This window comes from Pyricularia oryzae, chromosome 1, assembly GCF_000002495.2.
Source record: "Pyricularia oryzae 70-15 chromosome 1, whole genome shotgun sequence".
Taxonomy (NCBI): Eukaryota; Fungi; Ascomycota; class Sordariomycetes; order Magnaporthales; family Pyriculariaceae; genus Pyricularia; species Pyricularia oryzae.
In genome coordinates this window covers 2,475,646-2,499,814 of record NC_017844.1, presented here as the reverse complement: position 1 = coordinate 2,499,814, position 24,169 = coordinate 2,475,646, and the positions used below count along the sequence as shown (strand labels likewise).

The window sequence follows — 24,169 nt, the reverse complement described above, 5'->3', positions numbered from 1 at the left end:
CGCTAGGTCGGTTGCTAAATAGAATTATGATGATCAGGCGCTCCGTGACTTCTCAATATAGTCGGGGCCGGGCGTCTCATATTCGCTGACAAAGTACTTTGTGTAGTTCTTCCCCAACCAGTTGGTGAACTTGGTAATCTCCTCGCGAAGTCGGTTGACTGACTGCTGGTCCATGTTTGTCTGAGCAACAAGCTCAGGAAGGCTCACTGCAAGAGTCGTCAGACATCATACACTGCAAGGTAGAAGTAAAGCAAGATGTAGCTAGGGTTAACTAAAGCATACCTAGTAAGCGAAGGAGGTGCTCTCCACCGTATGTATCAGCCGGGCACTTGTGTCCTTCATTTTTGGGAGATTCCCACTGTTCCGAAATCTCCATGAATTGCGTTCGCTCGAACCTGTTAGATCGTTAGCAGGGGCTACTGGGGGGCTGGCTGGTTTGAATCAGCTTTCGGGCAACAAACTTGTATAGCAAAATGCGTCCGAGAGCTCGATTGAAGTACTCTCGTAACCCAGCCATGGTCTCCTCGAGCAGGTCCTTCTCGGCCGAGTCTTCTGGGCGATGTGGGATCTCCCAATCCATATACTCCTTGACGACCTCGTCAAACGGGTGAGGGTGTGGGAGAGGCACCAGCTGTTGGCTTTTGGTAATGTTTTCCCAATCATCGACAAGCATTGCCTTGAGGTGATCGGGCATTACAAGTTTGATCGATGGTCGATTCTGGAATGCATCCTCCTGCAGAATAGATGTCGTTAGGCTTTGGGAACACCAAATCAATTCACAGACAAACATGAGAAATCAAAGTGCGATAATTATGCCGTCAAGAACAAGAAAAAAGAGGCGCAGTCCTACTAGGACGTCATTAGAATGTAATCGCATCAAGAGGTTTTTCGTCCAAGCCAGCGGAGTTGCCGACCTTTTCAGGCGTTGGAGGAAATGATCCTTCCCTTTCGCCCTTGGACGGGTACTCAGGGGAAGGCAGTTTAATAACCCCTGGACTGATGGCTGAGAGCGGAGGCGAGAGCAGTGCTGAGGAGGCATCATTTTCAGTAGAAGCCCTCTTGCCCGAGTCATTTCTCACTGAGAGAGCCTCCTCGGCCTCAATCAGAGCCAGCTTGGCGGATGGTTTGCCTGCAAGGGGAATGTTATGATCCTTCGGCATATGCTGGTAATATTGCTCGTAAGCCGAGTCTGCTCTACGTCTTCTTCGCTTCTCAATAACTTTGGGATGGATCGCTTCCCGTGTATTTTGGGTCCTGAAGCGGGAAGTGTCGAACGCGGTATCCCCTTTCGCATCCACATAGCGGTAGTTTTGTGGTGGAAGATCTGTGAGATGATCAGGGCATTTTCTCTTGTGCGTTCGAAGGAGCTGTTCCTCGTAGGCCATGGCTTCATCCAGTGGTGTGTCTGCTCCCCATCTGCGTTTCGACATGTTTGCCGCCGATCGCCGACAAGGAGAAAGTATGGAACGGCGATTGCAAGTCCGATACGGGCAGGTTTTGGGAGGTGAAGCAGGAAGAAAAAAGAGTTGCGGAGGAGAAGGCGTGCGATAATTGTCGGTTGGTGTGATTAAAGACAAAACCGAAGAAAGAGAAGCGGGGGAATCGGTTTCAATATGGTATTGTGAGGAAGCGGGAGGAGAAGAAGAAGATGATGATGACGATGGTAAAGGCGCCGCTCAGTTGGCACTGGAAGGTTAGGTAGACCAACATGCTACGGCTGGTGAATTCTTGAGTGCGAAGTGAAAGGGGCCAAGGGATGGATGGATTGATGGATTTGGCAGGTGCAGCGCAGCAGAGGCGCGCGGGAGTCCCTCCAGCCAAACACATAAACGCCCAACCAGGCAGTTACCGCAATCAGATTCACTGAGTACCTAGGTAGGTATTCATTACATGTGCTTCGAAGAGACTTTCTTGCTCGTGCAAATTTGTCTCTCCATACAGTTTCGGTATGTTTAATAGCGACATCGCACTTCAAATTTTATCCCACTTGGTTGTTGTCGTGCAGATGAAGCTCCTGCAGGATTTGAAGCAGATTTCCTGGTACGCCCTCGCGGCGTTTGTTTCCAGCCCCGTGAGTGGATTTGCAACGATACCAAAAGGGCAACACCGGGCTCTCCAGCACTTGCATACCTAGCCAACCCGAAGCCGAGTGTTTTTGGTGTTCAACCTTTTACACCGTACTACGGTGATCCTGCAGTACTGAAAGTGAATGCACACGCAACAAGAGATAGCCGAGTATTTCAAAACTTTCAAAAAACTCAGACAACTATCCGTCTCAACCCTTTGGAAACAGAACATGAAAAGAAAATTGAATAGGCAAATGCAGCCAAAATAAAACAGGCCGAACATACCTCTTCTAAATCGTGATCCCGCTGCCGCTTAGAGCCCCTTCCACTCGACGTCGCCTGTTGTGCAGTACGCTCCTCACTCCCCCTGGAAGAGTCGACTCCGGCAGTCACCGATACCTTCTTCAATGCGGCTGATCTGGCGCTGGCGCCGCCTTTGGCCTGCGCCTGGAGTGCCTTGACGTTCTCCCTGAGCGTGTGAGCCAGCTCCTTGTTCTCGTCGTTGAACTTGCGCAGCCTGTCCTGCCGCACCCAGTCGTCCCACGTGTTCTTCCATCCTTTGTAATGGATCTTGTAGAACAGGTCGTTGTCCTCGCTCTGGATCTCGAGGATGCGTGCCTCGTAAAGCATGTCCATGTGGAAGCAAAATACCCTCTCGTCCGCCTTGAAGGGCGGTGCTGATTGCTTTGGCGGCATCTTTGCAAGTCTTTGATGCGGCGAAGGATGAATTTATTGTCGATTCAGAGACCTGGACAATTAACCCGCCTTGTCCTTTGGGTTTGTCTTGGTTTTTTTTCTTTTTCTTTTTTTTTTTTTATGACAGCTCTGCTGATGGTGTTTTGAGCTTCCAGAACGCGCTAGTGCCTCCCTTGTTGCAAACCAAACACGTCGGATCAGGCTTTGTGTAAAGAGTACCCGACGTCTGATGCCAATCAATTACTAGTGGTTCGGATGCGCCAATACAAACAAAGAGACTTGCACAAATCTCTGGTGAATAAGGCAATTTGCTGGCAAGGCAATTTGGTGATGATAGAATTAGACCGATGCAGGCCGATTTGGGCAAGATGGAAAGGGACAGAGGGAGTGAACGCGGAAAAGGATGGTTGAGGGTGATCCCGTGATCACGGGAGTTTGCTTTGCACGACCATTGACAGGCCCACCGCTATGCGAGTGGCGACGCGTTCTAGACGTGTCAAGAAGCTACTTCGACGCGTCGATCATTAAATGACAAACGCCCACTCCGCTGCCTTTATGTCAATTTCAGGCCAAGATGGGTGGGAGCAGTGAAATAATTTTTGAGCACGCCTTTTAATTAACATCTCGAATGTCACTGTATTGAGAAACAGAGATGTTCTATCTCGTACAATCAGGCCGGCTCTGACCATGGCGCCAACAGAATCGACCATCCTGAGCAACTTCTTGTTAGCCCCAGCACAGCTCCCTACAATCATCTCCATGGATGAATTCAAAGCCTTATTTCCTCTACAGCACCGATCATCGGCTCAAGTACGATTCCTGTATAGGGATCTTCAACGCCAAAGGAGTAATGTCGTAGAAGTAGTCTCCGAAAACATCGCAGAGGAGACATCCCGGCACGCAAACGTTATTCGAAGACAGGTCACTAGGGCGGATAGGATAGGGACTTTGGCGGACGAGTACGACGCAGAAGATGAAGTTGAGAAAGCGGTGAGAATCCCCAACTTTGTTACTCTCGATATTCAATTCCACCGAAACCAACCAGATGAATACTGATAGCGTCACCAGCTGGTTGCCTCGAGCTCTACTCCAGTTGGCAACGATCCTCTCACAAACCTGAGTATTGTGGTGCAAAGTATGGAAACCTCTTTAACCGCAGTCGAGAGCCAGATTAAGGATCTGCATACTGAAGAGACCAGACTTCTCGAATTGGTGAAGAAAACTGTTGGAGACTTGAGCGACCTGCGTTACGGTCGTTTATCCAATGCGAGCTTGCCGCAGCAGGTCTTGGATGGTTTGAAAAACCTACAGGATATATGCGAGAATAAAAATCCGTGAGATTGCGACACAAGCAAAGGCTTAAATACAAAATAAACTCTTGTGCAACCAAGATATACCTGCGGGATATTATAAATCCATAGTAAAATAGAGCAGTGCGCCATCAAATAGAGTTGCAACCCAGACACATCATTGACAAAGGAGATTCATACTATATCCCCCCCCCCCCCCCCCACTGCCCATGCTTGTATCCAAAAAAGTAACCGGCAGGTGATCCGATAACAGAAGTGAGGTATGCAACCCAATCCTTGAACTGTACCAGCCCCTCAAACTTTGGCAGTGCGTTACCTAGCATCGCCAGGGGGTGCGCCGCGACGAGCAGCCTGCCCGGCACCAGCCTGGTCGACTCCCATGCGGCGGTTCCTGTGATTCGGTTACGTTAATATCAGAGAGAGAGAGAGAGAGAGAGAGAGAGAGAGAGAGAGAGAGTGTGTGTGTGTGTGTGTGTGTGTGTGTGTGTGTGTGTGTGTGCTTACATCATGCTGCGGCTCATGAAAGACACGCAAAGCATCACGGCCCAGTTGGGAACGACGCTGAAGAACCAGAGAACGTAGGCAACGGGAACGCTAAGACTGTTCTTGGCAAAGAAGCCGTTGAACGGATGGAAGACGCTGTCGTTCAACACCCACTTGTCCTTGTTGCCCTTGACGAAGCCCTCCTCGTAGATGTCCATAATGGTTTGAGCCGTAGTCTCGTTGCGCGACAATGGCTTGATGACAATCTCAACCTCACTGGGAGCTGGCTTCATCTTCAGGGACCAGATGGAAGGTGCGCCGGCTGACCAAACGTTGCAAAGAACTGGGTTGGCCTCGCAGTTGAGGTAGCCTAAGTGCGGGGAGTTTGGAAGGGCAGCGATCTTGGGTGTCGATGCGTTCCAAGCAGCTTCAGGCATGGCACAGCGGCCTAGACGGAAATGAAGTTAGCAAACGGCGCTTCTGGTTGTTCGTTACACATCTCATCGACACGATCAGGTCTTCCATCCATACGTACCCCAGCATGTCTTGTTGCCACCGGTGATCATAACCCACCACTCCTCAGGCTCCGTGGAAGTCGACTTCACAGGCCCATAGAGCAGATCCTTCCAGTTATCCAAGGTAAGCACCTCGATGGGCTTGGCCGGCGCTTGACTACCGGTTGCGGTGCTGGCATCGGAGCTCTTTGCCTTGTCGGCCTCGGGCGTTGCGCTAGGGGGCGTTGCGCCAAATTGGCCAAGAAAGTTTTGGAATTTGGCATAGTATTGCTCGTAGGCGCCCTCGGCGGAGACACCGAGTACTGGCAAGGCCAGCAGAAGGGGAGTGGACAAGCGCATCGCAGGTATCTTTGATTTGTTCGTGATCTAATGGTTAGAAATGAGGTGTAGGTGACTTGGGATAACCGAGCCGTTTGCCCAGTGGCGCGTCGGCAATGATGTTAGGGACTGCGAGGGGTCGGCCGCCAAGAGACTAACGGATAGGAAGCTCTACCTTAGTTTATATCGCCAAGGAGCTGGGTTTGATGCAAAAAGAGTACAAGAAGAAAGAAGGAGTGACAAGGGCAATCTTGAAAATGGTCTCAAAGCCACCTGTCGTGATCGCAGGAGCAATTTCTTCGGGAAGTTGTAAAAAGACCCTTCCGGAATTTTAATGATGTCTAGACTTCTGGTCTTGGGAAATAGGACACTCTTACGAATCCTTGTTAATGTTGCGTGCAGTCCGTCCATGCCGCCGGGTAAAGAGCAAACTGGGTTAAGCGCGGTGGGAACACACATCAAGGGTTTATCGAATCAGAAGCCTGACCGTTGTTGTAGTATGGTCATAGCTTCTACAGAGGTATCCACAGAACTGGGGTGGAAAAGTCCCCTGCTGGGTACATGAAGTAATTAAATGCCCGACGCGTTGGTGACATCAACGAGTTTAGGTAGCTACCTACCTGCCTAATTAATTGCTCAATGGCGGAGGGCAGCTTGCGACAACATGGTTGACTTCTGCCCTTTTTGTTAGCATTATCACCTGCGCACTGCTCAAAATGGTCAGTTATTATTTTATTAAATTATACTTTTTATTATGCTAACTCAATATCCATAGGCTCCGGAGTCTCGGCAAAAGCGCCGGCGCGAAGCCCAAGGCGCGTCGCAATTTGAAGCAGACGCGCCAACACCTCGAAAGCGACCCACAGCTGAAGTCTCCCGACCTGAAAGTGAGAATCCAGCATCTCGAAGCGAAACCCTGCCGCCGCAGAGAAGCAGCAAGCGCCGGTGTCTAAATCAAAATGACAGTGAGGCGGCTGACGAGAGCGGGGTGCACACTGGTGGCGGTCGCACAGAACCACGAAAGAGACGAGGCAGGCCATCGCGCTCGGCTGGAGAGGTAAATGCCGAAGTCCCAGCTCTAAGCAAGAAAAGAGGCCGCCCGCCCAGAACCTCTTCTGCGGCAGCAGTTGTTCAATCGCCAGCTATAGCTGAATCCCAACCTAAGCGGAAACGGGGGCGACCTTCCTTGGCCCGAGTCGCTGTTGACGAGGCTCAGAACCAGCAAATTCCAGACAACTCAAAGCCTGCCAAGAAACGCGGCCGCCCTTCGCTGGCAGATAAGCATCAAATACAGCCACAGGCCGCCTCAAGGCCAGCTCGGGAGTCGGCCGGGGCAGCGAAGCCATCCGATGACCTTGCAAATACCTCGACTGCTAAGGGCCCCCAGAATTCAGAGTCCAGGATGAGGGAATCTTCGAAATCTCGGCCGAGAAAGCTGCGAAGCTCGGCAGGCGGCGGTCGGGATGATGACCCTACTACGGAGACAGACGACGACCCGGATACACGACATAAAGGACAGCTGTTTGAAGGAGAATATCAATATATCACTGAAAGAATGGTTACAGTCCCGAGGTCCAAAATCTCGTCAAAATGGTTTCCACTTGATATTAATTCCGTTACCGCTGTGCATGATATCCTCCTCAACGCGCAACGTCCAGTTCTGTATCACCTGCGCCATGGCCGGCGGCGCCAGGAGCACGCTGCATCTATCATGACAGCTGTGACCAATCGATTACAAAGGAAACTAGTCCGAGGTTTGCCATTCCCACCACCGACTATCAGCACCAACCGGACGAGCGTTGTTGCGACAGGGCAAGCATCCAGATCAGGGCACGCCGAGGAGCTGGATTACGAGCGTGCTGTGGATGCAGCTCAGGCTCTCGAGGACCAGCTCAACCCCACGCTGCACTCCGTTGCGCTTCTCAGGGCAGAACTTAAGAAGCAGGAGAAGGCTCTCGAGGATGATTATAAGAGCTTGCGGACGCTGGAGAGCAATGCACGAGACGAGGCGCGGTCATGGAAGAAATCACTGCGAACAACACACATCTTGGCCCCTGAAGCTAGGCCAGTCTTGTCAAGCAGTGGCAACGATGGTAAAAGCGAGCGTTGGAAGGATTTGGAGCTCGTCATTCCCAAGAGACAGGATGACAACCTCTATCAGGTATGTTTCATATCTCCCTGACTTTTGAATTATCCGGCCTGGGTATAGCCCCTATTGCTAACCTGCGTCTGTTACTTTCACAGAACCTCGAGGATGAGGAGTTGCTCAAGATATCGCAGCAGATAGGGAGTCATATGGATAGTATGCAAGGAAATCTACGGCAGGTTGATGGAATTCTTCCAGCGATGGAAATAACAAAGGCCGCGCTTCACGATGTGTTATTGAAACACTCCACCAAGTGTGAGGAGGTACTGCTTGGATAAGCACGCCTATACTAGGTTGGGCAAAAGGACCAAAGAAGGTTCGTTTGATACTTGAGATGGGGGCAGTAATGTTATCGTATGAATAATGAGTCACCATGTAAACGATTGACAGTCTGCAATCGGAGGCTAACGTCTTCGGCTTCGGCTTGTTGGAAAATCAGACGAGTTCGGACTGGCGAGTGGGTTCTCACGAGATTGAGGCCAATGCTTGCCCGAACAGTCAACCAATTTACTACTTCCAGCGGTGCTACTTAATAATCGATGCGCGTTTGGGCCTAGCACGACGTCGGGGTGTTTGTTCCATGTAAAAGGCAAGTGAGCTTATGTTGTAGTGTAGGGAAGAACTTTGAGCTTACCATCCATACAAAACAAGGCAATACACGGGAGGTTTAAAATTGCCCTGCAAACTTTTGACCTCCGGTAAACTCCAGGTCAATTTAAACCTCGATTGTAGCGCAAGATTCGACATCTCTGTCGAACAAGCTCTGATTTGTCGGGGGTCCATGCCGGTTGCCATGGCGCCCGACCCGGCCTCCGATCAACGGACAGTTCGAACCACATTGGATGATATCTAGGCTGGACTGCGTGGTATACGAGACCATAACTAATCAGGAATGAAGCCCCAGCCAGGTACAGTACATATTGCAACCTAAAGCACACAAGCTATGGTAAGTAGTGGGCATACCGGGTCCAGCCGACGGGTGAGTTTTGCTGGGACCCTCCTTGTCATTTTTATTGCAGTAAGATATAGGTGGGCATACAAAGTAAAAGCGTGATTTACGGTACGGTACGGAGCACCCTCGGTACTCTGGTTTAGTTACCTGCAATGCGACGTGTCACCCCGTTCGCGACGTCTAGGCAAGGTAGCGGTGTGATATTGTACAGTGTGCTTGATAGTTATTGTAGGAGTTGGACCCACGTCAAAATTCCTCTTCGGTAGCATTCGCACCAAGCGATTGGCAGAAAATGACGGGATTGGGATTGAAATTTCTCTGCAAAACCTTAAACCTTGCTGAGCCCCTCCCTAATGTTGCCCCGCGCTGTTTAAGAGGTCGAAGCTTCGAACTAGAGCTCTCTGCGCCCCACCGTTGTGCCCCTCCACGAGTCGCCCTTACGCTTCATCCCACTTTCGACAACCGCTCATCGGAGCAGCATTGGACTCTTGCTCCTTTTGCGAAGCAATTCAGCACCGGGAGAGGCAGCGCAGTCAGTCAGCTGAGGTGTTTACGAGCTTGTTGGTACCTTTCCCAAAGGAGACAGGTACCGAAGCTTGCAAAGATACCTCAGACGCTTGAGATTTCAGTCGAAACCAGGGTCTGGGCCCCACAAAATTTTGCCGTTTTTCCCCTCCTTCTTTCCATATGAAGTCTGTCCTCCCCTCCATCCCGTTCCTCTTTACCAACAGATTTTTCCATTCCCTTTCTCATACTTTTCTTCTGTCTGCATACAAGCTGGCACAAGGTGAGGCTCTGGGAGAAAATAGTGAGTGACTTGAGCTTTCACCCTCTCCGGGTTGTCGATGTCGAATTGCTAGTCTAACTTCTGCGATTCCCATTTATTCCCAGTCACCGAAGCCGTCCAACTCATAACAACACTCACATTGAGCTCCTAAAATCGCCGGCGAAAATTCACACTTGAGCAAAATGGTTCAATCAGCGATTCTCGGTTTCCCCCGCATGGGTGTGAACCGTGACCTGAAGAAGGCCACTGAAGCTTGTATGTCTTGTCATCACTGCAAACCACCAAGGTCTGGCTCCGGATGATCGCTGCTAACACCAATTATCTGTTAGACTGGGCCGGCAAGATCTCGCAGGACGACCTCCTTGCCGAGGCTAAGAGGCTCAGACTCGCCCACTGGAAGATCCAGAAGGATGCCGGTGTCGACATCATCCCCAGCAATGATTTTGCTTTGTACGACCAGGTCCTTTCACACATCCAGGACTTCGGTGTGAGTACCATGCCATCGAGAGCTTTAGTACTTTAGGGATAGCCAGCTGACACATTGGTAATGTATTAGGCCGTTCCCGAAAGGTACTCAAGCTCCAAGCTGAACCCCGTCGACGAGTACTTCGCCATGGGTCGTGGTCACCAGAAGGATGGTGTCGATGTTCCCAGCTTGGAGATGGTCAAGTGGTTCGACTCAAACTACCACTACGTCAAGCCCACTCTCCAGGACAACCAGACCTTCACGCTTACGGCCAACCCCAAGGCTGTGAATGAGTTCAACGAGGCCAAGGAGGCTGGCATCAACACCCGCCCCGTCCTCGTTGGTCCCGTTTCTTTCCTTCACCTCGCCAAGGCTGACCGTGGTCAGTCTGTTGACCCCATCGACCTCCTTGACAAGCTTGTCCCCGTTTACGAGGAGCTCCTCGCCAAGCTCAAGGCCGCTGGTGCCGAGACTGTCCAGATTGACGAGCCTGTCCTCGTCTTCGACCTTCCCGCCAAGGTCAAGGCTGCTTTCAAGCCCACATATGAGAAGTTTGCCAGCCTGGGTGACAAGATCCCCAAGCTCGTTTTCGCCACATACTTCGGTGACATCGTCCACAATCTTGACCTCGTCCCCAAGGACGTCTACGCCGTCCACGTCGACCTCGTCAGGAACCCTGAGCAGTTGGAAACTGTTGTTGGTGCCCTGGGCCCCAAGACCATTCTTTCTGCTGGTATCGTCGATGGCCGTAACATCTGGAAGACCAACTTCCAGAAGGCCATTGAGACTGTTGAGAGTGCGATCCAGAAGCTCGGCAAGGAGCGTGTCATTGTTGCCACTTCCAGCTCTCTCCTTCACACTCCCCACACACTAGCGAGCGAGAAGAAGCTTGACCCTGAAATCGCCGACTGGTTCTCATTTGCCTCTGAGAAGGCCGTCGAGGTTGCCATCATCGCCAAGGCCGTCACTGAGGGCCCTGCTGCTGTCCGCGAGCAGCTCGAGGCCAACGCCAAGTCGATGAACGCTCGCGCCACCTCGAGCAGAACAAATGACCCCAAGGTCAAGGAGAGGCAGTCAAAGATTGTCGAGTCAGACTACAACCGCAAGTCGGAGTTCCCTACCCGTATTTCGCAGCAGCAGGCCAAGCTTAACCTTCCTCTCTTTCCCACTACTACCATCGGGTCCTTCCCCCAGACCCAGACTATCCGCGCCCAGCGTGCCAAGCTCACCAAGAAGGAAATTGACGCTGAGCAATACGCCAAGTTCATCGAGGAGGAGATTGAGAACAATGTAAAGATCCAGGAAGAGCTCGGTCTGGATGTCTTCGTCCACGGTGAGCCCGAGCGTAACGACATGGTGCAATTCTTTGGTGAGCGCCTGGACGGTTATGCCTTCACCACGCACGCCTGGGTTCAGAGCTACGGTTCCCGCTGCGTCCGTCCTCCCATCATTGTCGGTGACATCTCTCGCCCGGCACCGATGACTGTCAAGGAATCAAGGTACGCTGTCGAGATTTCCAAGAAGCCCATGAAGGGTATGTTGACGGGCCCCGTCACCTGCCTGAGGTGGTCGTTCCCCCGTGACGATGTGCACCAGTCCGTCCAAGCTGAGCAGCTCGCTCTTGCTCTCCGTGACGAGGTTGTTGACCTTGAGAAGGCTGGTGTCGACGTCATCCAGGTCGACGAGCCTGCTCTCCGTGAGGGTCTGCCCCTCCGCTCTGGTAAGGAGCGCGATGCTTACCTCCAGTGGGCTGTCAAGGCTTTCAAGCTCTCGACCTGTGGTGTCGAGGACTCGACTCAGATCCACTCGCACTTCTGCTACTCTGAGTTCCAGGACTTCTTCCACGCCATTGCTGCCCTTGATGCCGACGTTCTGTCCATCGAGAACAGCAAGTCTGATGCCAAGCTGCTGAAGGTGTTCGTCGACTCGGCTTACCCCCGCCACATCGGCCCCGGTGTCTACGACATCCACTCCCCCCGTGTTCCCAGCGAACAGGAGATCAAGGACCGCATCGAGGAGATGCTTCAGTACCTCAAGCCTGAGCAGCTCTGGATCGACCCTGACTGCGGTCTGAAGACCCGCCAGTGGAAGGAGACCAAGGAGGCTCTCACCAACATGGTCAACGCCGCCAAGTACTTCCGTGCCAAGTACGCCAAATAAGCTGCAAGTCGGCTTTTTTCTTTCTCTAATGTTTTACTCATCTGGTTTTTCGGCGTTTTTGAGCCCACGCGTTTCCGTGGCATGACTTGCGGGATCTGGTCTTCGATTTCAACATCGGCGTTTTTTTTTTCTTGATTCTGGGATATGATATCAAAAGTGCAAGCGATAAGTCTCCGAAATACAGGTGTTCGGGTGGGTTTAAAAACTGGTGGTTGGGTTCATGGGAACGGCGTGAGGATCATTCAACATTTGGCAAGGAATACCAAAAGGGTTCCGGAGACCTAGAGGGAATTTTGTCCATCAACCGGACTTCCCGAATCACTCATACCCCTATTCTATTTCCTTTTTCCCTTTTTTTTTGTTTTTGGTACGAAGTCCTTTTTCATCTTCTTGCAACATACCATCAGATATAATGACGGGAGTATTGGGGCAGAGAAGTAGGAAGGGCCACTGATGTCAGTACAGACTGACCGTGGCAGTTAGATAGTCACACTATAGGAATGAATGAGACCCAATTCAACTGGGTAATAGACTGTCCTGGACTTGGCTTTTTTTCCTTGGGGCATTATTATCAAGCAGCCACTTTCAGTAGTAAACAAATACTCTGGGGTTCCACCACTATAATACAGATGGAGATACTCAAGTACTTGAACTTTTACATAAACTCGTTCCATTACGTGGAACCCCAAAACGACGACCAAACGACACTCCAACCTATTTACCTACACAGGTCTACCGACCTACCCTTTTGATAGATACTTGTGCTGTTTGTCCAAACTTGGCTATTTTTACGGCTACTATGTACTCGGTGCGGACGCGGACTGTATATGGTAAATGTGGCTGCTGACTACTGAAATTAGCTAATTGATGAGAGCACCCTTTTTCAAACGTTATAGAACTGAGATAATGGGTTTTTATTTACCACCCGAATTCGAGACACAGGGTAAGTCCGTAATAGGAAACCCCAGAAACTTACCCACCAGGTACCTATCCTACCAAGTCGCTCATCGGTCTAAATACCTACTCACCCGGTACCTATCTATTGTTTATAAGTGTGCAGGGCTCCAATGCGTAGGCATGTTCCCAACGTTAGCAATGGGCAAGCCAACTTTTAGGTGGGTTCTATCACGTCGCCTTGTTTAAAGTGAAATGTAGATCAACATGTCTTGGAGAGTCCGAAACTGTGGTTGAAAGACGGACAATTCTCCGATGTTGCGGGAGGATCGTACAAAGTAAAAGCACCTGATTCCTGGAGCTGTAAATGGGAGTCAGGACGTTTTGCAAGGAAAAGGGTTGTTGTTGTTGTTTGTGTCTAGGAAGCGAATATTCAGGGGTGGAAGGTCGAATATTACAGATCCGCCCAGTGTTTGGAGGATCTGGACTTCGCCTAGCAGGAGGAGCCATGCGCAGTGGGGGCAATGCCTGTTGTGAAACGGCCTGGTGATGAACAACTGCCCCACGCGTTGAGGAGAGAGAGTCCTTTTTCGTCTTTATCACCGGTTCGCGTGGGAAAAGGTGGAGAAACAGCTCGCACCTGGACCGACCTTGAGCAAGGAGCACGCAGTATGTCACAATTGATCTCAAACACACATCATTTCCGAAGAATTGCCAGTGGTATATCTCTTGCTGCACAACAGATGGAGATTCGATCACGGTGTGTAAGAGGATTATCAACATAGCCACTTTATCATAGCAATATTCAATGCACCTATATCGCACCGGGTGATTTGGATCCAGGGGAGCTAGCATTGCTGGGAACGGAGCCTCCAGTCTTTTTGGTCCTTGTTGCCAGCCTTTTTTTTCGTCTCTTTTCGTCATTCATCGCTTTCTCTTCCCGGAAAAGCATCGAAGAATGTACAGTAGTATGCGGGAGTAGATGGTAGGACGGCATCTCCGCAGAGACATCGGCAGCCAAGTAGGTTGTGGATATCCATCGATCTTCGTTACTTTTTCTGGAAGCTCTCCATATCAAGCGGTACTGTAGTGTTTTTTTTTCTTTTCTTTTCTTCTTCTAGGAATGGCCAAGTAAAGTATTAATAATACCAAAGTACCACGTAACAATGGGAAAGGGGAGCACAGCCGCATCCCAGATATATACTTCAGACGACAAAACGGCGAGTCGTGAGTCATCGGATGACTGCGGACACCCGGCAAGATAAATACGACCACAATGTACATGTATCGTTGGATGGGCTAAACCAAAAGCCTCCATTCGAGCGGCTATACCTATTTTCTCCTCAGCCAAGATCGAGGGAAATATCGCGCGCATGCACTACGGCATTTGGCAATACCAGCGAAGCCTCTTACGAAGATTAATTTACCCAAGAACCAGTCTTGCGACGGCGTTGGCCTTTAGTAGCTGTTATCTTATTTCCATGGAGCCACATGTTGCTAGTGTGACCCCAGTGAATAGGCTCGGAGGGGAAACTAGTCTAGACTAGTTTTACACAACTAAGGTAGGTACCTAGGTACCTAGGCAGGTAATAGGTATGAGATGACAGGCGCCTATGTACCTAGTAAGACGTCAACTGTCAGGGAGATGATGGCGGCGGGCTACGTCAAGTAGATTACGTATTGGCCTCGGGCAGGCATTGGATTGTGCCAACCTTGCCAACTAACCGTGTACTGTACATTACTGCATGTCGGAGATTCATAACAGGTGTGGCGTCTTTGGTGGATTGCGTGCCAACACATGCATTGTCCGGGCAGGATCACCGTTGACATGATGCGAAAATCAGGGCTGTGTTCATCCAAGCATACACGTAGACTCATAGGGCATAAAAGGGAGCCCTAGAAGTGGGGGGAAACAAGCGCGGGTCCTCGGGGCGTGAACCGAGCAAGGCAGGATGTCCGCTGTGCATTGCCCATGCCTCCCTGAGGTAAGCATGAAAAAGTGCCTCAACTGTACCGTACGATTGCAATTGCAGGTACTGTATCTTGTATAGTAGAATTCAAGCTTATTTGTAGGTCGGTCGTAGATAGATGTGTACTTCCGGTTGAACAAAGCAAGACTCGGCACTATATTATTTTCTTCTCGTGAACCGTGTTTTACAGAGCAGTGAAGATCATGATTGGAAAATATAATCCGCCAGACGCTAATTTGACTGAGATGTGTTTTGGATTTTCTCTGGTAAATATCACATAGGAGCTTTGAATGTATGGTTTGGCGCGGTGGCTTTTTAGCCTGTGTGATGATTGATGGTCGTCGCCCTGGGACCAGCGACACATTTCCACCAGACAGACAGACATCCATGAACGGGGTGTTCGGTCGGTTCGGCGCAGCCCCTGTCTGGGGCTCTTCGGTTGAACCCCTCAATCGCCGGGCCCACTGAGGCTGCCTGCCCTGCAGATTCTGCCAGGCATACCCGGAACCTGAGACGATCTTAACGGCTTGGTTGGCCAATCATATTCCCAGGGTACCTGGCATGCTCTTCATGACCAGGTTTAAAAGTGGCAAGGGGCTAGGGAAAAGGGGCTTCGGACGCGGGCCCTGTTTTTTTTTCTATGATCCGCCAAATCATTTTATCGGGTAGTGTGGCTTGTGTAAGTGGATTCATGTCTACGTTTTTCCGACGACACCTCCTTTTCCATTCACTGAACAAAAAAAAAAAAAAAAAAAACGATAATACTGGTCGAGATAAGTAAGCAGCACTAGGCAATGAGCAGCTCTGGTCCATGCATCAGATCCACGCAAAAACCAACACACACCATGGAGGGGTGGGTGTGGGGGGGGGGGGGGGGGGCGTCGGCTAGGCCCCTTGAAATCGATTTCTGCAGTTACTGCTGTGAGGCCCTTTCCTTGGCTTGAGTTGACTTGACGGCATCGTGCAGACATATCTTGCTTCTGCAGCTTCGGCAGGTTTCCTTTGGCGCGCGCCGTTTTGTTGGTTCATGGATGGAAACCCTAGCTCTGGCCCCAATCACAAATGTGATGGGAACACCTACAGTACCGTATAACGCGTGAGTTACGTACCTACTGCGGTTGTCTTCAGCCCACATCCCATACCTGGCGAGTGGGCTATACCGTAGAAACTTCGAGTATTTACAGTACAAGAAAAACAAAAAAGAAGACAAACAAGGTACCGTAAACAAGCAAGCAAGCTCATGTTGCCAAGTAATAATATCTAGCAGGAGCAACTAGGGTAAGCGACCGAGGATTGTGCCTGGAACAATAAATTGACGTCCCAGGATTACAGCAGCGGATTGATGAGACGGGGCCTTGTCGAACAAGGGCCCGTTCCTTGGTCCGGAGCATGCTAATCATATCCACCAGTCCACGGGGCTCGACTATGCAAGGCTTGAGAGGGTGTGGCTCTTGAGCGATTTGGCAAACATCAAAAGGGCCGCGAGGTTCCCCTCGGCTGTCAATGGCTTCTCTAGCTTGCTCTTCCCTCCTCACCCTCGTCTTCTCTTGTGGTATCTCTCCTTCAAACGGCGTCATTTTCAGGCCTATTTACATTCTTTCGAGATTATATCTCAAACACCGTTCATTTTCTTCAAACTTGTGAACATATTCATGCAATTCGCCCCAGTCGCCTCCCGCAGCTTAGTTTACTTCTGTACCTATCTACATTCGATAAGCCGAGCAACTGTGTCTGCCAGCCAACCCCTTTTGTCTACTTTTTTTCTTCCGTGTGGAATCGATTTTCACTACTTTCTTTTCTTTCATCTCATCCCATTGCTTTGAACTCGACGTGCGAATTCATTCCTTTGGACGATAGATCTGCAAGAGCAAACCGGATACAGGGAATCCTCATATAACATCGACCTATCTCGGTGTTCCTTCTTCCATTACCGTCATTACCACCAACGAAGCAACAGACCATCCGCCAAGATGAAGTCAGTTACTGTCATGGGAGTATTCGCGGCCGTCGCCGCTGCATACTCCCACCATCAGCCGAGGCACCCGCACCTCGACTTCCGCAACTTCAAGCGCCAGAACGCTACTGCTCCCACCAGCATTGCCGCCGGTGAGGGTCGCAAGGGCGCATCTCCCACCAAGGACCCCGCCAGCTCCGCCGCCGCGAGCTCCGCTGCTGCTTCTGGCAATGCCGGTGTCCAGTTGACCACCCTCACTGTCAAGGAGACCGCCGTCCGCACCATCATCTCGTGCGCGCCCACTGTCACCAACTGCCCCGCCAATGCCAACCAGACTGCTGCCATCTCGGCTCTGCCGCCTGGAGCTGTCTCGACCGTCATCGTGACCGACTCTGTCATCTCCACCACCGTCGTCTGCCCCGTTACAGAGGCCAGCCAGGTCTCCAAAAGCGTTGCCAGCAAGATGAAGGAGAGCGTCACATCTGCCGCTGCCGCAGCCACCTCGGCCGCCGCCGCCCAGCCTAACGGAAAGGGCAAGGGCAAGACTTCTGCCGCTCCCGCCGCCACCCCTGCTGTTGGCAAGAACGGTACCGCCCCTGCTACTACCGCCGCTGCCTCTGCTCGCGAGTCTTCAGCCGTTCTCCCAGTCTCCGCCTCTGCCTCGGGCAACGCTACTCGCCCCTTTGCCAACTCCACCGCGCCCGCTGCCACTGCCCCTGGTGCTCAGTTGACCACGCTTACCGTTAAGCAGACCTCTGTCCGCACCGTTATCTCGTGCGCGCCTACCGTCACCAACTGCCCGGCTGCCGGCGAGACCGCTGCCATCTCGGCCCTTCCTCCGGGTGCCGTGTCGACCGCTCTCGTCACCGAGGTGGTTACCATCGGCACCACCATCTGCCCCGTGTCTGAGGTTTCCAAGGCTTCTACTTCCCTGGTTGCTGAGGCTTCCAAGGCAAAGGCCACCGGCCCTGCTATGACCACCCCTGCCGGCGCCCAGATCACCACCATCACCACTGAGCACGTCGTCACCGTCACCTCCATGCGTGTTGTCACCATTACTCAGGGCGGTGGTCAGGGTGGAGCCGGTGGCAACGTCGTCGTTACTACCATCCCTGAGGTCGTCAAGACCACTTCCAAAGAGATCACCACCTCGGCCGTTCTCCCCGTCGGTGGTACCCCTGACAAGGGCGGCAACGGCAACGGTAACCAGGGTGGCAACCAGGGCGGTGAGATGACCACCACCATGACCAACACTCTGTTCGGCACCCGCACTGTTGTTGTTCAGAAGCCCAAGAACACTGCTCCGGCTGCCGGTGGCTCTTCCAACGGCGGTTCCGGCTCCAGCAACGGTGGTTCTTCCAGCGGTGGCTCCGGCTCCGGCTCCAGCAACGGTGGCTCCGGCATGGGTGGGGGCTCCGGCCTCGGCGGTGGAAGCCAATGCGAGTGCGTCCCCGTCACTGTCACTGCTGCCGCTGTCACCGTCACCGTGACTGCTCCTGCCGCCGCCGCCGCCACGCCTGTCAACAACGGTGGTATGGGCTCTGACAAGGGCTCCAGCCCGCCTGCCCCGGTCAACAACGCTGGCCAGGGCTCCAACAAGGGTGGCGCTATGCCTCCTCCGGCACCTGCCTCGGGCGAGGAGGACTCTTGCGATGCCGATGATCTTGAGGAGGACGAGGAGGAAGACAAGCCTGCCGCCAACAAGCCCGCCGCCACCACCACCAAGGCCTCGGCTGCCGTTGCCAGCACCGGTGTCCTGCCCAAGGCCACCACCGCCGCCAACGGCACCTTCACCTCCAAGAGCCCAAAGAAGGCCAAGTCGCCTTCCCACAACTTCCCTAGGCTCTTCTAAGAAAGACAAAGTTTTGCCTAGATTGGTGTAGCTCTAAAAACCAAGGGGAAGAGTACATATATTTCTTTGAGTAACGGATTCGAGGGTGGCAACGTTTTTTTCAATTGCAAATAGGGATTGCCTGGGTTACGATCAAAGAAGGTCGCGGTGCAATTTTGGCTTCTTTTTGAGAGATGTCCGACAGGGAAGAAAGAGAGCTCCGAGAGAGCCTCTCGACTCTCCAAGTTCTTCTCCTTTCCTACAGGTCATGTCTTCTTTTGTACAATATCAATCAGTCTCTCAAGTCTGATGGTGCGAGATCAGTCGCGAATATAGAAACATTTTCCCATGACTGTTGACTTTTTGCATTGTGAGGTGACTTGTTCTGTTGTGTAATCACTTGTTCGTTCTAATGAAAGTGAGGAATGCAAATCAAATCCAGACGGACTGGAGTGCACTAATGTAAGTGCATCATGCATGTTTCTAGGTGGATCAATGCCCCCACATAGCAAATCGAGGTTTGCTGCTTGTCAAATTACTTGGGGATCCACAACGTACAACCCCCAAGTATCAAAAACTCACCTAGGTGCTTTCTTACAAGCCTATCCGGAATGCATTCGAAAAAAAAGGTCTATACCTTTTTTTCGATGCCTGTGTCCATGATCACCATCAAGAAACTCCTTCAAACCGACTCATGATATAGCCCATCTCTTTCTCTCTCACCTTTCTTTCTCGTCATTTCAAAGACTCGTCCGACCAACCGCCAGAACATGGCGCAGACTGAGCAACTCGCCGGCCAGATGGGCTTCCTGACGGACGCCGCCCACTTGCTGGCCCGCTCGGCCCCAGAAACGTCTGCATACCTGCTGTCGCAACGCAACGCCGTGCTTTTGAGTCATGACGTGATACCATCTGACTCTCAAAAGGAGCACGTCTGCGGTGGATGCGGCCACATCATGATCCCTGGGCATGGTGATTTCCTGAAAATCCATGTCGAGAAGGCAGTGCTGCGACGAAGGAGCGGCAGTAGAATAACCCTGGGTCAGCAGCAGCAACAGCCGAAGCAGGGACGCAAGGAGCGTTGGGCGGGCCCGGCCAAGGTTTACACGTGTGGCATGTGCCATAGGTACACCAAGCTCGGGCTCTCGGCGCCGGAACCCATCAGGCGGCGAAGGAAGCGACCGACGGTCGAGGTCCAGGGACAGGCGCCTATGGCGTCCAAGGCGGGCGTGGACAAGACTGGACAGCAAGCATCAAATATCACGCCAGGTACGATGCCCTCTGCCAACGCGAGCAGCAAGAAGCGCGCAAAGAATCGAAAGGCGGGCCTGCAGGCCCTTCTGAGCCAAAAACAGAACGAGACGGCGAACAAGTCAGGCCTTAGTCTTGCGGATTTCCTAAGCAAGTGACGAGGACGCTGGCGACTGTCGCGGCAATTTCATGCATTATGAGATTGCGCGACCCAAAGTATCTGAGCCGGAACATCGTCCCCGCTTCATCGCTGAGGTGGTCTTTGGAGTGAGATGCGTCCCGCTCCTCCTGTGCTTGATACTCTGGGGTCAACGCCTCTAGGCTGGCCAATTGAACGCATCGCCAGGCTAAGCACGGGACCTGTCCAGATGGACTTGTGTGGTCGTCAGCTCTGGAAGGTTGGACCTATCCAAGACCGACCAGATCACGGTTCAAAGGCCGAATGAGGGCCTAGCCAGACAACTAAGATACATGGCTTCCTACGAATTACAGACAGACCGCCTAGCTAGTAAGAGAGCTAACTGAGGCTGTGTATTCTTGGAGGGAGGAATGGGCGAGGCTTGGACTGTATCACCAGTTCCCACTATTGAATTGGGCAGGTTGATTTTCATATGACTCCGATACCCTGGTTCCGCTGAGAATTGGGTTTCATGCAGTGTAGAACAGTTGACCAGACCGCTGAGTATGCGCCGTCTAAATGATTCGTCAGTCCTTGATGGGGGGGGGGGGGGGGGGGGGGCCCACCCCATCTAAGCATATCTACTGCATTCCGTAGCAACGGCATCAAATGAGCAGGCTGCCCCACCTTGCTTTTGTTCCATCAACTCGGGCTCTTTGTCTGCGCTACTTGCTCGTCGGGTGCTGAGAATTAATTACCTCGTACCTACCTAGGCTTAGCCATGGCTTGACGAATCTCACTCTTCGAGTTCGCCATAATTATGGTTTTTGTCGAGTCAGGGCTCTCTATGAGTGCTCTTAATTGGTGATATTTCACAATACGGTATTTCCCCCCAGTTCAAATTCTTGACAGCATCAACCAGTGACGTAGGTTCATCGTTCTTCCCCGCCACGCAGCGCCACCCACAGCTTAGGCACTCAGGACACTGTAGCTTACCGTACAGAAACTTAACTCGGGTCCGTTGCGTTGCGCAAAAAGTTCGCCCACCTTTGGCTTTGCCTTAGGCCAAGCCCACCACCACCCAACCAACGCGCTGCCGCGGCTCTCCCTTTTTAGTCTAATCTTGAGTCGCAACCGTACCACAATCCCAAAATCCGCCCCTTAAATCCACCCGGGCTGATCGACAACTTTGTCAGTCCCCTTCCCCGCCGCTGCGCCCCTCCCTCTTTCTTTCTCTCTCTTTCGAAAGATGGCCGGCACATCATCGCCTGGCACCGAAGGCCCGACCGTCGCACCTCCGCATTTACCATCAGGCTGGATCGCTCAGTGGGACGGACAAAGTCGCAAATACTATTTTGTCGAGCTCGCAACGGGCCGCTCGCAGTGGGAGATCCCGACAAAACCTGCCCTTGTCGGAGGCGGCACGCCAAACAACGGCGTCGATCACCCGTACGGCATACCTGGAAGCGAAGGCAAGGGGCGCATCATCACGCACCCTGACGGCAGCCAAACAATACAGCACCCGGACGGTCGCATGGAACCTATCCTCCCGCCGGGAATGGGAGGACCTGCTGATGGACAGCGCGGAGGCCCTGACGGCACGAGGGGAATGGACGGACCGGCCGGGGACAGGGGCCTGGGGGTATGTGGCTTTGCCCGCGTGATCCAAGACTGCAATTTCTCTTCATTGTACTGTTGCTAACCGTTGCCGAATGTCAAAAAATAGAGTTTCGCGCAAAGTGCGCTGAGCTCGCTAGCCGGCGGCAAGAAGCAAGGCGGTAACTCGAACCCTCTCGGAGACCTTGCCAGCTCTCTCTTGGGCGGCAACAAACACAGCTCGGGTGGAGGTGGGGGTGGAAGTGGCAAGATAGTGAGCCAGTTGGCTTCCAGTATCTTCTCGTCTGGGAACGACAAACCGTCCCAGCCGACCAATTATCACGGCGGGCAGACACAGGGTCAACATCACGGCGGCGGCCATGCGGGCGGCCTAGCAGGGCAGGTCATGGGAGGAGTGGCTCAAATGTTTGGTGGCTCCTCAAGCGGTTCGGTATGCAAACCCGGAACCTGTGGCTTTGGAAACGATTCCGGAGACTGATTCATTATTCGCTGTCTATCTAGGGCCACAACAACTTTGGCTACTCAAACCCTGGCCACAGCGGACCTTACAACGGCCCAGAACCACCAATTTCATACATGCCACCGTCAAAGCCCGGCAGCGGCCCCCTCTCACCTAACACTCAATCACAAAACAGCCATCCCCCAACATACGGTGGTGGCGCCCCTACACAACATCAGTATGGAAGCCAAACGCAGCAGCAGCAGCAGCAGCAGCATCATCATCACCAGCCACAACAACCGCCCCACTACCCCCCTCCTCCAAACCAGTCATATGGACAGCCCTCATATGGCGGAAACCCGCACTATTGAGCACAAGTACCGCGTAACCGCGCGAATTATAGCTCTCAATAGTATGCGCCCATCATATACTTTGACGCGGGATTTGCCAGGGCCAGCGGAGAAGTAGGGTTTTCTGTTTAGACTCAAATCATCATTTGCAACGTATTCTTTTCCTACGCAGTCTTTAAAGCTTCTTTACCGGAGAGTCAATTTCCGGACATACCACGAAACATCTGTCTACAAGATTTTGCCGTTGTTGAGGGGTCTTTTGCCGCTTGAAGATGCCCAGAGTTCTGCTATCAGCTCCAGAGTACGGGTGTTTTTTGATTTTGTTTTTTGCTCCTCGGTTGCAGCTGATATTCGGCCCGGAAATGACCTCAGATTCTAGACTCCTCCGATCTCGCCCAGGCCCAGTGAGTTAGTTGCCTTGCTGATCCTCCCGGTTGCGTTCATTGCGAGGCAGTAGGAACACATTGGGCGAGTGCATGAATAGATCCAACCTCATGATACGACAAAAGATGCTTCCAGGATCTATCAGGTCTTATGATTTACATTTCCCATAATTGACCGCATATATTTCTTTCAGTTCGAATACCCCACCGGTAAATCTGACGGCTATCCCGGTAAGTAGGGTGGTGGGTGGTGGGTGGTGGTGTGAGTCATAGGTATACTCATGAGCAAGGAAACAGGTGCGCCGGTAGCTAAGTCATGCTTATAAGATGCATTTTCCCCTACACTTCTATCAAGGAGGATTAGTTTTATCCTGTGTATCTGATGTGGATAAATGAGCCATATGCAGATACTGGCTTTTGGGGGTTTCATTTTTTTTTGTCCACTGTTTGGTATCATTCCTTTTTTTTCTCAGAATTAGCTTTCTCGGAAGCGAATTCGCGAAATCCTGCCGCCATTCTGCGAGCAACCAGCCAAAATACGATCGCTACAACCAGTACATAGAGAACCGTCGGGATGAGGGAGCGCGGTAGAACGTTGAAGACGTATGGATCCAAGATGATGTCGACATGCACCGGTTCGACTTTCTCCATGAGATTCGCATCGTCGGTGAAGTAATCGGCGGCTGCGAGTATTTCGAGCAATAGCACTGAGGCCTCGTGCTCTCCCCGCCGCTCAGTAGCTTTTCGGCCTGGCTGCACAGGTTCCTCTCCCTCCTGGGTGGATCTTTTCTCTAGCCTCGTGGTTGAATACTCTGATAGTGATGAAATCAGCTCGGGAGTATCCCACACCACTGGGACCTCATGAGTCTTGAGATTGAATGATGTCGGTTGCTATAACAATTTTGATTTAATACTGATTCTCATATACAAGGCCCAGCCCAGAGAGATTATACGCACAGTTGCCTTCCAGCACACGCGAACCTCGTAACGCTGGCCGGGCTTCAAGTTGTCGAGCAAAAGCCATGTCGTCTTGCCCTTGCGGGGACCTTGATCGTCCTTTCCGGGAAATTCTGCCTCCAGATAAGTCCGGATCGCCCGAGTCTCGGCGCTTTCCGGACTCAAAACCTCGAGACCAAGATCTGTGATGGTCGGCCTCTGATGGGGGACGTTGATGGTCTCGGGGCCAAGGAATATTGTCTTTTCGACATTGGCAGCTACGTGGGGTGCAAATGCACACATGGTCAACAGCACCCCGATGAGGCCAGAATTATTAAGCATAATGGACGGTGGGCATTGAACAGGCGTCTTTTGATCAGGTTTCTACCAGCTATAATAAGCAGTGAGATCCTAGCGATCAGATTGATAGGGTATGACTTGGTTGACTGAATCTAAGTAAAGATGCTTTATGAGTGACTGAGTAACCGTTTTGAGCGAACAGGTAATATTAATTAGCTTCCTCTGTG

At 52.0% G+C, this 24,169-nt stretch overlaps 10 protein-coding genes across 10 annotated transcripts; 6 read left to right on the top strand and 4 right to left on the bottom strand.

Moving 5' to 3' along the window:
• Positions 1-33: 33 nt before the first annotated feature.
• Positions 34-1,430, bottom strand: MGG_06717 (uncharacterized protein; the record flags this gene model as incomplete). The annotated part of the gene is made up of 4 exons (XM_003709380.1): positions 34-206; positions 283-395; positions 462-631; positions 915-1,430. The coding sequence occupies 4 exons, from the start codon at positions 1,428-1,430 to the stop codon at positions 34-36; spliced, it is 972 nt and encodes a 323-aa protein (XP_003709428.1).
• A 548-nt stretch (positions 1,431-1,978) lies between these two features.
• MGG_06716 (uncharacterized protein) lies at positions 1,979-2,820 on the bottom strand (the record flags this gene model as incomplete). Its single annotated transcript, XM_003709379.1, has 2 exons — positions 2,352-2,820; positions 1,979-2,167 (listed from the first exon to the last, which is right to left on the bottom strand). Exons 1-2 carry the CDS (start codon positions 2,760-2,762, stop codon positions 1,979-1,981), a joined length of 600 nt encoding a protein of 199 aa, XP_003709427.1. The 5' UTR covers positions 2,763-2,820.
• A 455-nt stretch (positions 2,821-3,275) lies between these two features.
• On the top strand, positions 3,276-4,245 carry MGG_14584 (uncharacterized protein). The gene is made up of 2 exons (XM_003709378.1): positions 3,276-3,752; positions 3,831-4,245. Exons 1-2 carry the CDS (start codon positions 3,450-3,452, stop codon positions 4,098-4,100), a joined length of 573 nt encoding a protein of 190 aa, XP_003709426.1. The 5' UTR covers positions 3,276-3,449; the 3' UTR covers positions 4,101-4,245.
• On the bottom strand, positions 4,236-5,790 carry MGG_06714 (uncharacterized protein). Its single transcript, XM_003709377.1, has 3 exons — positions 5,091-5,790; positions 4,577-5,003; positions 4,236-4,463 (listed from the first exon to the last, which is right to left on the bottom strand). Exons 1-3 carry the CDS (start codon positions 5,407-5,409, stop codon positions 4,385-4,387), a joined length of 825 nt encoding a protein of 274 aa, XP_003709425.1. The 5' UTR covers positions 5,410-5,790; the 3' UTR covers positions 4,236-4,384.
• A 195-nt stretch (positions 5,791-5,985) lies between these two features.
• Positions 5,986-8,102, top strand: MGG_06713 (uncharacterized protein). The gene is made up of 3 exons (XM_003709376.1): positions 5,986-6,107; positions 6,164-7,549; positions 7,633-8,102. Exons 1-3 carry the CDS (start codon positions 6,105-6,107, stop codon positions 7,810-7,812), a joined length of 1,569 nt encoding a protein of 522 aa, XP_003709424.1. The 5' UTR covers positions 5,986-6,104; the 3' UTR covers positions 7,813-8,102.
• Positions 8,103-9,189: 1,087 nt separating this feature from the next.
• MGG_06712 (5-methyltetrahydropteroyltriglutamate-homocysteine S-methyltransferase) lies at positions 9,190-12,488 on the top strand. Its single transcript, XM_003709375.1, has 4 exons — positions 9,190-9,294; positions 9,378-9,528; positions 9,603-9,760; positions 9,830-12,488. The coding sequence occupies exons 2-4, from the start codon at positions 9,456-9,458 to the stop codon at positions 11,897-11,899; spliced, it is 2,301 nt and encodes a 766-aa protein (XP_003709423.1). The 5' UTR covers positions 9,190-9,294; positions 9,378-9,455; the 3' UTR covers positions 11,900-12,488.
• A 3,447-nt stretch (positions 12,489-15,935) lies between these two features.
• MGG_11870 (uncharacterized protein) lies at positions 15,936-18,897 on the top strand. Its single transcript, XM_003709373.1, has one exon. The coding sequence runs from the start codon at positions 16,734-16,736 to the stop codon at positions 18,567-18,569; it is 1,836 nt and encodes a 611-aa protein (XP_003709421.1). The 5' UTR covers positions 15,936-16,733; the 3' UTR covers positions 18,570-18,897.
• MGG_16159 (uncharacterized protein) lies at positions 16,002-17,291 on the bottom strand (the record flags this gene model as incomplete). Its single annotated transcript, XM_003709374.1, has 1 exon — positions 16,002-17,291. Exon 1 carries the CDS (start codon positions 16,338-16,340, stop codon positions 16,002-16,004), a length of 339 nt encoding a protein of 112 aa, XP_003709422.1. The 5' UTR covers positions 16,341-17,291.
• Positions 18,898-19,099: 202 nt separating the features above from the next.
• MGG_06710 (uncharacterized protein) lies at positions 19,100-20,540 on the top strand. The gene has a single exon (XM_003709372.1). It carries the CDS (start codon positions 19,319-19,321, stop codon positions 19,955-19,957), a length of 639 nt encoding a protein of 212 aa, XP_003709420.1. The 5' UTR covers positions 19,100-19,318; the 3' UTR covers positions 19,958-20,540.
• Positions 20,541-20,599: 59 nt separating this feature from the next.
• MGG_06709 (uncharacterized protein) lies at positions 20,600-24,118 on the top strand. The gene is made up of 4 exons (XM_003709371.1): positions 20,600-20,843; positions 20,921-21,559; positions 21,644-21,964; positions 22,036-24,118. The coding sequence occupies exons 2-4, from the start codon at positions 21,167-21,169 to the stop codon at positions 22,342-22,344; spliced, it is 1,023 nt and encodes a 340-aa protein (XP_003709419.1). The 5' UTR covers positions 20,600-20,843; positions 20,921-21,166; the 3' UTR covers positions 22,345-24,118.
• Positions 24,119-24,169: the final 51 nt, after the last annotated feature.

What these genes read in the sequence shown, in the direction of transcription:
- MGG_06713 (XM_003709376.1), top strand. An exon ending in AGGATGACAACCTCTATCAG is followed by an intron (nt 7,550 to 7,632) that starts GTATGTTTCATA and finishes TTACTTTCACAG; the next exon opens with AACCTCGAGGATGAGGAGTT.
- MGG_06714 (XM_003709377.1), bottom strand. Translation starts at nt 5,409, where the DNA reads ATGCGCTTGTCCACTCCCCTTCTGCTGGCCTTGCCAGTACTCGGTGTC. An exon ending in TGGCAACAAGACATGCTGGG is followed by an intron (nt 5,004 to 5,090) that starts GTACGTATGGAT and finishes ATTTCCGTCTAG; the next exon opens with GCCGCTGTGCCATGCCTGAA. An exon ending in TTCATGAGCCGCAGCATGAT is followed by an intron (nt 4,464 to 4,576) that starts GTAAGCACACAC and finishes ACCGAATCACAG; the next exon opens with GAACCGCCGCATGGGAGTCG.
- MGG_06710 (XM_003709372.1), top strand. Translation starts at nt 19,319, where the DNA reads ATGGCGCAGACTGAGCAACTCGCCGGCCAGATGGGCTTCCTGACGGAC.
- MGG_11870 (XM_003709373.1), top strand. Translation starts at nt 16,734, where the DNA reads ATGAAGTCAGTTACTGTCATGGGAGTATTCGCGGCCGTCGCCGCTGCA.
- MGG_06709 (XM_003709371.1), top strand. Translation starts at nt 21,167, where the DNA reads ATGGCCGGCACATCATCGCCTGGCACCGAAGGCCCGACCGTCGCACCT. An exon ending in CCGGGGACAGGGGCCTGGGG is followed by an intron (nt 21,560 to 21,643) that starts GTATGTGGCTTT and finishes GTCAAAAAATAG; the next exon opens with AGTTTCGCGCAAAGTGCGCT. An exon ending in GTGGCTCCTCAAGCGGTTCG is followed by an intron (nt 21,965 to 22,035) that starts GTATGCAAACCC and finishes CTGTCTATCTAG; the next exon opens with GGCCACAACAACTTTGGCTA.
- MGG_06712 (XM_003709375.1), top strand. Translation starts at nt 9,456, where the DNA reads ATGGTTCAATCAGCGATTCTCGGTTTCCCCCGCATGGGTGTGAACCGT. An exon ending in GAAGAAGGCCACTGAAGCTT is followed by an intron (nt 9,529 to 9,602) that starts GTATGTCTTGTC and finishes ATTATCTGTTAG; the next exon opens with ACTGGGCCGGCAAGATCTCG. An exon ending in CACACATCCAGGACTTCGGT is followed by an intron (nt 9,761 to 9,829) that starts GTGAGTACCATG and finishes GTAATGTATTAG; the next exon opens with GCCGTTCCCGAAAGGTACTC.
- MGG_14584 (XM_003709378.1), top strand. Translation starts at nt 3,450, where the DNA reads ATGGCGCCAACAGAATCGACCATCCTGAGCAACTTCTTGTTAGCCCCA. An exon ending in AAGATGAAGTTGAGAAAGCG is followed by an intron (nt 3,753 to 3,830) that starts GTGAGAATCCCC and finishes TAGCGTCACCAG; the next exon opens with CTGGTTGCCTCGAGCTCTAC.